Raw genomic sequence first — 10,065 nt, 5'->3', positions numbered from 1 at the left:
CGGACATGGCTAGATCGACTCGGCTGTTGATGCTGATCAAGAATATATATACTTTATTGGGTTGGAGCTGCTTCCTTCGGCCTGTTACATACATTTGCACAAAAACATTATACCCTTTTTCAATGGTTTCAGGGTATAAAAACACGAGAACAAAAACAAACGGTACCCTCTCAGCCACTCTTCAGACTATTCTAGAAAATGTTATAATTCTTATACCCTAACTCGTTGAAAATGGGTAAATAGGGTGTAATGATTTTGTGCAAATGTATGCAACAGAGACACGAAAGAATCACCGACCCCAAAAAGTATATATATTCTTACTCAGCAATAATGGCAGATCTAGTCTGTTCATCCGAATGCCTATTCGGCCTGCATAAATACTTCCAATCACGAAAACCATCAGTGGTAGAAATTTAAAAAAAAAATTTCAAAATGTTCGTTGATTCTCGTATAGTTTGCGTAAATCCAGAAAATTTGATACCTTCGCCCAAAACAAATTAAGTAAACGCAATTTTAGAAGTATTTATTTACACTCATTTGGATGCTCTTCAAATTTTATAAAGATCGAAACAGATCACGAAACTATTTTCCATAGTATGTGGCTAACGCTATAAGATGGCCAAGGCCAACTGGCTACTAAGCCCCAACAGCCCATTGCCACTTCGCTGCAAACGGGCAGTTTACAACGTCGTGGTGGCGCCAACTTGGAGAAACAGTATCCAGGTTTGGGGCATTGCATCTCGGATAAATCGAAGACGGATATAGACACTCCAAAACTTGGCCTTGCGCCGAATGACCGGTGCTGACTGGTACGTCAGAAATTCTACCTTGCACAGAGACCTCAAAATGGAGACCATAGACAGCCAAGTCGGAGCATTCGCCAACCGGTACAGCGAACGCTTGCAGCGACACTGCAGCAAGAGACCTCGCTGGGAGGTGTGTAGTCAGGAGGGTCAAGAGAAGATCGTTCAAGGACCTCCTCCAACCACGACATAGTAGACGCCCCAGAGTCCCCCGTATACCTAAGTGACGATGCAGCCTTATTAAAAAAAGCTGATATATCTAAATATAGGAAACTTATTTTTTTAAATCAGTGCGATTTTCTATGTTTCAAGTAGAACTACTTTTTAAAATCATTGGTAATTTGGAAATAAATTTAAAATATATAAAAATGTTAAAGGAAGTTTTTGGGGTAATTCGCTCCTAACTTTTGAAAATCTAAGCTTTTTCTTAAGCTTAGAAAGCTCCCTGGAAAAAAAAATCGGACTTTAAACACCAAAGATAATCAAGATCGCATTTCCCGTAGGGCGCGCTAAGGGAAGAAACTCCGAAGCAAGCGGCATGCGGGCATATTCTTGTAGATTGGTCTTTTGTGTATGTATGTATGTATGTATGTATAGCAAGAATGTTTCGAACGCCAGCTCGTTGCAGAGTACAGGCTATATTTCAGTCGGGCACGCACTAGCTTGTTTTAAAATTACAAAAGTAACATTAACAAATTAGATTCTAACCCGATCGTGTAAAAACATGATTTATAAAATGTGAAAAAATAATGATGTTGCCACATTAAGGGAAGCTTTGCAATGATGGTCAATTGGAAGTATTTCGTTTCCCTATTGGACTTCCACATCCCACAACTCAGGGTACATAACCCCGATAGATTATATAATTATATATAACTCAATAACTAAACTAATTGCGAACTTGAGTGATATTCGCTGTAATTCAGCCTGGGTACATCCGTTTTCTATGATATGATATATAGAGATTTCCCGATTTGAAACGCCTTCAGCTTTTAAGTCTGGAAGTATGTTTTGAATTTCAGGTATCTGACTTCAATAATGTCGAAATGATTGACATTGTACAACACCAATATACTCTTTTCACTATGTGAACGAGTATCAAATTTAGCACAATAGTTAACATTTTGATTGCGGCTCTATATATTCTTAATCGGGCCATGTATGCAGATCAAGCTTATTTAAAGCTACCGTTACAAAGCGTTTAGCTTCCTTTTATTCAAATCACACAAACACACATTTGCTCAACCACTCATAAAAACCCACGTCGCAAGCTGGGCACTTCACGCAGAGACTTTGCTTCTTCTTTGCTAAGCATTATACTATACGTGTTTTTTGGCGCATATTTTGTGTGTTTTTTTCGTTTGTCCAATTTTGCTTGGAGGTATCCAAAAAGGAAATATTCTGGATCTCTGTATATTGTACAGTCTAATGTACCTACATACATATGTATATTCCAAATTCAGTATTTTAGCTTATATGTTGACTTCGTGGAAACTGGGCGAGCTATCTTTGAGTTAAATAAATTCCATCTGTTCGTGCATAAGAAGGATCTACGTGCAAAATGTCAAATCTCCAGCTGCTATAAGAAATACAAACAGAGGGTATCTTCTAGTCAGTCCCTCTTGACTATAACTAGCTAGTTTTTGTAGGTATGCGTATGGCTTTACATGTTCAGATGTACATTTATGTGTGTAAGCATATGCATAGTATATTTTCATTAGTCGTTATTAAATGATATCATTCGATATACATATGTACACATGGATAACCTTAGACCCACATTCATATACATATGTACATACATACATATTCGAACAAACTTAACATAGCACGTAAAATTGCATGCTTATATGCATGTGTGTGCGTACATAAGTGCGAAGTGATGTATAGCGACAGTGTTTTAATCGAACCTCGGTTGAAGCTTTGTTGCTCTGTTTTGTTGATTTTTATCGCCCACTTTATGATTTCATTTTCAAGTCGCGTTTCATTCTCATTTCGTTCGCACAGCTTTTGTGTTGATTTTTGTGCTTCGCATTGTTGTCGTTGCTCGTTGTTGCTTTTGCTGCTGCTGTCGTCTTTACCTTATTTCAGTTTCAGTCACAGTTTTGCTTCTACAGTATTCTCATCGAGTTCACTTTAAGATTGTCTCACCTCGAGCTAGGCACAGTTTCAAATTAACATTCAATGCGAGCACAACAAGTTAGTAGTGAAACGTTTCAATATACATACATATAAATACCAAATCCCTTGGTGTATATACATATGTATGTATGTACATAGACAAAAAAGTATTGATTTATAAATTTTTTGTTTTTGTGAGAGTTTCGGTTTTTTTTCACAATATTATTGTATGACTAGATTATAAGTGCTGTTGACAGCTTGTATGGCGAGTTATATTTCTAATTTTCGGCTGTTATTTACGATCTTTTTGTGTCGCTAAAATAAACGAGACTGCTTGGCAATTTCTCGCACAATTGTAACACATTTCTGAGTCATAGCATGCATCCGGCATTTAACTGGCGTTTCTTAATGTTTGGTTCCGTCAATTACGGTAATTGCAGCTTACTCACGTCTTTCGTTTTGTTCGTATTTTTCTGATTACAGCAAAACATGCAGCTCTTTGCCCTGCTTCCCGTGCTCCTGGGCATTCTGACAATTGGTCAAAGCAACGCAGCTGCAGGCTCCTCTCATCTGCTATGTTACTACGATGGCGCCAGTTTCATCAGGGAAGGTAAGAGAAAGCGGTTATCGTATAAAGTAATAATGTTTACGTATTGTATATATTAAAGAAAAATAAGTCAGCCTAGGTAACAAAAATTAATATTCTAGTTGGGAGTGTACCAAATAGGAAATACACTGAACCCAAGGTGTCGTAACACGAAATCTAGCTTGACACACCTACACAAAAGCAACACGGCCCGTGTTCTTACCTTAACCTCACACTTAAGAAAATGCATTCTTGGAAAGCTATGGTGTTTTGGTCCGATCATTTTGAAGGCCTAAATATGACACCCAAATATGTGAATAAATACATTGTATGTACATACATACATAGCGAACGACTCTACTAAAGACGAGACTTTTCCCATTTCGTGGAAGTAAGGAGTGGTATCAAAAAAGGAACCTGCATACAAAATTTGAAGTATCTAGCTTTCATGCTTTCTACTGCCTCTTACATTAAGCCCATTTTCCATGGGCTCAGGGAATAACAATTAAGAGTTGCTGTCGGATGTGGCAATCTGTATAATTATCTGCTTACAGTATAATTGTCACATGAAAAATGTTATTAGTTGCTTTAACACTGCAGAAAGTATAGATTTGCACGGCTTAGCCGGGGTGTCCGAAAAATTCAACAGTTTTGTCTAATGTGAAAATACATTATATATTTGTATTTATGTTAATATATATATATATATATATAAATATACATGTACATACATAGATTTTACAGACGGGAGAGCACACGAGAGCTTCATCCCAGCTGCTATGAGTAAAGGCAGTTCAGACCTGTATCCAGAGTGTCTGTTCGCCGAGTAATCGCGACTTACCAAGTTTTATTTGTTCTTATTGTTATGAGTTGTGAGCTGTGATATTTTTAGCAAGCAGTTGAAAAGGTTATCACCGATTTGCAGCGTGTACGTAAGATGCTTGCTTAAGAGCAATATCAATTAACGCGTCTCTCATCCCTTTTATTTATTAGGTAAGCGTATGTATATACTTACGTTTTACTTACGAGTGCGCTGATAAATTGTTTGAGTATATTAACTCTTCATAATTGTTTACTTAGTGACTATGTTAACATATTTAACTGGTAAGGGCAAATCGGAAAAAGGGTGTTAAATTAAAAAAAAAAGGATACATAAATTAATTTGTTCCAGAATTTAAAATAAATTTAAATTAATTGTTACCATTTCTCAACGAGGCTTTTTAAGTGATAATTACAGTTTTTTTGTAGTATAATATATTGTCCATAATACTATTCTGTTAAACAGCAAATATACCAAGTAGTCCAAGTTGAAAATTGGTAAAAAACAATAGAAGGCAAATGTAGGTAACATTGAAAAAAATAATATTGACAACTTTAGTCGATTTATGACAGTCTATATAAACGCGTCCACGTCTTTGAGAGACTATCAAATCTAGAGACCTGAAGTTATATAGACTCTTGCATAGTACACATAAATCAGGAATATTTGGACACCTTTTCCTCGCAAAATAATAAAAAACGAGAAAGAAGTGATATCTTCGGCACACCGAAGATTTAATACCCTTGCAGACCCAACCTTTTCAAAATGCTCATAGTGCTTTGCCCGTATCTAAGAAGCACAGGGAAAATAGTTAATGCCGAGTATGGTTAAGATATCTTGAAAAACAAAACAGGTTTCCATACAACAACTTAATTTTCGACCGATCGTTCCTATGACAGCTATATGATATAGTAGCCCGATCTTAATAGAATTTTGTATACATATGGGGATCTTATTAAAACTAATAAGTACCGAGTTTCGTCAAGATATCTTGAAAAACATAAAAATTTTCCATACAAAAACTTAATTTTCGACCGATCGTTCCTATGGCAGCTATATGATATAGTTGTCCGATCTTAATAGGATTTTGCATATATATGAGGAGCGTAGTAAAACTTATAAATACCAAGTTTAGTCAAGATAACTTTATAAACAAAAATGTTTTTCATACAAGAACATACTTTTCGACCGATCGTTCCTATTCGCATAGAAACAGACAGACGGACAGACGGACATGGCTATATCAACTCGGCTGTTGATACTGATCAAGAATATATATACTTTATGGGGTCGGAGATGTCTCCTTCTATGCGTTACACGTTTCACGACAAAATTATAATACCCTCTGCAAGGGTATAAAAACAGAAAACTTATTTCGCAAGCGATTTTTTCTGAAGATATGGTATTCTGATGTTTTTAAAATATGACTTATTTGCAAGGCGACATCAATAATTCGTAAACGATATTAATAGTCAACCACTCGTTCCTGTGACAGCTATATATAGCTGATATAAGGGGCCGATTCTAATAAGATATTATTTATATAAAAAAGTTATTCGTACAAGACTTTTATTTTGCGAACGACCCTTTATATGGCAGCTATATGATATTGTGATCTGATCCGACATATTCCGACAAATATACTGCCTGCAACAGGAAATAGCTTTAACATTGAGAGAGTAGTTTGCTATAGCAACTCAGCTGCTGATGCTGATCAAGAATATATATGTATACTTTATGAAGTTGTAGATGTCATCTTTTAACATTAGCAGTCGTGGGCACAAGATCAGCGAACTAAGCTTTCAAGTAGAGAGTGTGAATTAAATACAGCCCATACAAGTTGATGCCTGTTGTAGCTGTGTTTGTTAATTGAAAATCATGTGACACAATTTGGACGATGTCTCAATTAAGCTAAACTTTTGTTAATTGGATATTCGCTACGACAATGCGATTAGGCAGTGTTCAAACTAAGATACTTGTCCTCTCTTTCTTTTTATACCCTGAACCCATTGAAAATGGGTTAAAAGGGTATAATGTATTTGTGCAAATGTATGTAACAGGCAGAAGGAAACATCTCCTACCCCATAAAGTATATATATTCTTGATCAGCATTAACAGCCGAGTCGATTTAGCCCGCCTGTCTGTCCGACCGTCCGTCCGTCTGTCCGTATGTATGAACGCAAGGATCTCAGAACCTATAAGAGCTAGAGATTTAAAATTTTAGATGTAGTTCCTCCTAGTCCATGCGCAGATCGAGTTTAATCGATAACTTGCTCCGTTTCCAAGTAATCGATAAAAATCAATATCGAAATGTTATCCTATTTTTTTGAGCAATTTTGGTAAATAAGAAGAGCTAGAGTAACCAAACTTGACATGTAGCTTCTAGAATAGTATATCGCTACCGCCACCTCCCCGCTACCACCATAAAGCTATAAATCATGTTAATATGACAACTTGTATTGCCTATGAATTAAGTCACAAGTTAAATGCAATTGTCATTTTGAGAATACACGAATATTTTATAGTACAATAAGATCCTACTACTGAAAATTTCATCAGATCGGTTAAGAAACACGAAAGAAAATGTGTTTTGGTCTGTAAACACGTGCAGCAGCAAGCGCGCACACATCCATGCGCGTCTGCTTTGAATTCTATCAACATCATTGCAATTGTGTTTGTATTGTTTTCTGTGCTGCTTTTTTAATTCGCTTTTTTCTCATAATGACTCGATGATTGGTGTGGCTATTGAGTAAAGGCGGCGGAAAGTAGCGCGGTCAGTCACGAGTTCGAACCCTGCCGAGCCAACTATTTTTTTTTGGCTGGTGTGGCTGTTGCGTAGGGGCGACAGTAAGTAATGCGGTATGTTGCGAGTTCGAATCCTGCCAAGGGAACTTTTTTTTTAATTTATCTTTATTACTACAGGGTATCCCATAGTCGGGAGCTCCCGACTAGAACCTCTTACTTGTTCATTATTCTTGCTGTCTCGTTTTCACACAGGGCTTTCCAAGCTTACTCTGAACGATTTGGAGCCAGCAATGCAGTTTTGCACACACTTGATCTACGGTTATGCAGGCATAAATCCCAGCAGCAATAAACTTGTCAGTACCAACGAAAAACTCGATCTGGATCTTGGCAGCAGCCTGTACCGCTCTGTGACTGGTCTAAAGAAGAAGTACCCAGCGTTGAAAGTTCTTCTTAGCGTTGGTGGCGACAAAGATGTTACCGACGAGGAAAGCTCCAAGTATCTGACACTGTTGGAGAGCAGCAACGCTCGCATTCCATTCATCAATAGCGCCCACTCACTGGTTAAGACCTATGGCTTTGACGGTCTTGATCTGGCCTGGCAGTTCCCTAAAAACAAACCCAAGAAGGTGCATAGTGGCATTGGCACATTCTGGAAAGGCTTCAAGAAGATCTTTTCCGGCGATCATGTAGTCGATGAGAAGGCTGAGGAGCACAAGGAGGAATTTACGGCACTGGTGCGTGAGTTGAAAAACGCTTTTCGACCGGATGGATATCTGCTGGGCCTTAGTGTACTGCCCAATGTGAACTCATCACGTACGTTTTTTGGAGTCTTATCTAAACAAATTAACTTTTATTCTGTAATCGACGCAGTGTTCTATGATGTGCCCGCTTTGATCAACAATCTGGATTTTGTCAATCTACACGCGTATGACTTTCAGACCCCTGTGCGTAATCCAGAGGTAGCTGACTTCCCGGCGCCTATCTACGAGCTAAACGAGCGCAACCCCGAGCATAACATAAACTTCCAGGTACAGTACTGGTTGAACAACCATGCGCCCGCCTCGAAAATCAACGTAGGTATCCCTACATATGGACGCGTCTGGAAGCTTACAAAAGATTCCGGCCTGACTGGCCTACCGCCTGTATCCGATGCCGATAATGTCGGCCCCGCCGGTGTTCAAACTCAAACTGCTGGCTTTTACAGCTGGCCAGAGGTATGTGCCAAGCTACCCAACCAAGCCAACCAGCATCTTAAGGGCGCTGATGGACCACTCCGTAAAGTGGGCGATCCCACTAAGCGATTTGGAAGCTACGCTTACCGCTCAGCCGACGATAAGGATGAAAATGGGCTCTGGGTAGGATATGAGGATCCCGATACAGCAGCTATCAAGGCCACCTTCGTAAAGAGCAAGGGACTGGGAGGCGTAGCCCTTGTCGACCTCAGCTTTGATGACTTCCGCGGTGGCTGCACTGGCAACGAAAAGTACCCTATTCTGCGCGCTATCAAGTATAAGCTATAGGCGGTCAATTCTCCCAAAAATGTAACACATTTTTACGACTTCGATTATATGTATCTGTTTTTATTCGGACTAATCCATAATAAACCATGTACAATCGTTGACACAACGTCTTCAAGATAAGTAAGTTCATGGGCGATGGTCCACGCTTTTAAAAACCAAAATCATTAGATATTCGTATGCTTGGTGTAACAGAGCGGCATCGTTGACCTTTGTTCTTTGACTCGCATTTTCTACCAAGGTTCAAATAAATTTTAACAAAGATCTTTGAAAATGAGTTTGAGACCGATTTGATGATAAACGGATAAGTTTCATTTTCGTGATTTTCCACATTTCCGGAAATTTATCAACTACAGTAAATTTCTGCTTGCTAGCTTTTACGGATTGGGCTGTGCGTTGATCACGATTCAGTCAGCTAGGAGAAATAGTTTAGTTCATAAAGATGACTCCTCTCCTTAAAAAGGAAGAAATGCGACTTAAAATGAAATGAGTCAATTTGTTGGCATTGTGGCTTTTGCATACACAAACAGGCCAGTTTAACTTGCCGATATTTAAATTTCAATATGGTTTCATACCCTGAACCCATTAAAAATAAGTAAAAAGGTTATAATGTATTTGTGCAAATGTATGTAACAGGCAGAAAGAAGCATCTCCGACCCCATACAGTGTATATTTGATCAGCATCAACAGCCGAGTCGATCCAGCCATGTCCGTCTGTCTGTCCGTCCGACCGTCAGTTTGTCCATCCGTCCGTGTCTCCGTCCGTCCGTATGTATGAACGCAGAACCTATAAGAGCTAAATTTTAGCTGTAGGTCCTACTGCAGATCGAGTTTGTTTCCGATATTCGATAACTTGCCCGTTTCCAAGAAATCGATAGAAATCGATATCGAAATCCTGTTTTTTGAGCAATTTTGGTAAATAATATGAGCTAGAGTCACCAAAGTTACCACCATAAAGTTATAAATCAAGTTAATTATCCAACTTATAGTGCTCACCAATTTTAACCACAATTTATATGCAATTGACTTTTTGAGAATTCGCAAATATTCTATATTCTATTCTACAATAAGATGTACTGTCGAAAATTTCATTAAGATCGGTTAACACAACAGTTATGTGCGCACGTGTTAGCAGCAGCTAGCGCAAATTCCAAAAATTTCTGCATACATTTTTTTTATTTTTTGCTATGGATATGTTGAAATTCGCCCATTCTCGAATCAGCAAACAAATCGATCTAGCCATGTCCGTCTGACTGCCTGTATATATGAACGTATCAATCTCATGCAGTACGGTTTTGTTTTACTCTATCGATAGTTTGCATAGTTTCCATGCGATCAAAAAGGATCGATATCAAGATCCTATTTTTGGAGCTTTGGGCTTATGAGCTAGAGTCGCCAAATCTGATACAGTTCGTTTTTATACCCTGAACCCATTGAGTAATAAAGAGACAGAGGAGGCTTTTGGATCAAAAG

At 38.3% G+C, this 10,065-nt stretch overlaps 1 protein-coding gene across 1 annotated transcript; it reads left to right on the top strand.

Annotated features, from left to right (window-relative positions):
• The first annotated feature begins 2,848 nt into the window (after positions 1 to 2,848).
• Positions 2,849 to 8,701, top strand: Idgf4 (Imaginal disc growth factor 4). The gene is made up of 4 exons (XM_064700338.1): positions 2,849 to 3,002; positions 3,408 to 3,534; positions 7,328 to 7,888; positions 7,946 to 8,701. Exons 1-4 carry the CDS (start codon positions 2,988 to 2,990, stop codon positions 8,593 to 8,595), a joined length of 1,353 nt encoding a protein of 450 aa, XP_064556408.1. The 5' UTR covers positions 2,849 to 2,987; the 3' UTR covers positions 8,596 to 8,701.
• Positions 8,702 to 10,065: the final 1,364 nt, after the last annotated feature.

Source organism: Drosophila montana, unplaced genomic scaffold, assembly GCF_035044405.1.
Source record: "Drosophila montana isolate Dmon_TW-CO22-7 unplaced genomic scaffold, ASM3504440v1 contig_1741_1, whole genome shotgun sequence".
Lineage (NCBI taxonomy): Eukaryota > Metazoa > Arthropoda > Insecta > Diptera > Drosophilidae > Drosophila > Drosophila montana.
Note: the sequence above shows the minus strand (reverse complement) of the source record. Positions and strands in the feature narration are given on the sequence as shown.

Coding starts and splice junctions, on each gene's coding strand:
- Idgf4 (XM_064700338.1), top strand. Junction 3,535..7,327: donor CGCCAGTTTCATCAGGGAAG/GTAAGAGAAAGC, acceptor GTTTTCACACAG/GGCTTTCCAAGCTTACTCTG. Junction 7,889..7,945: donor GCCCAATGTGAACTCATCAC/GTACGTTTTTTG, acceptor TAATCGACGCAG/TGTTCTATGATGTGCCCGCT.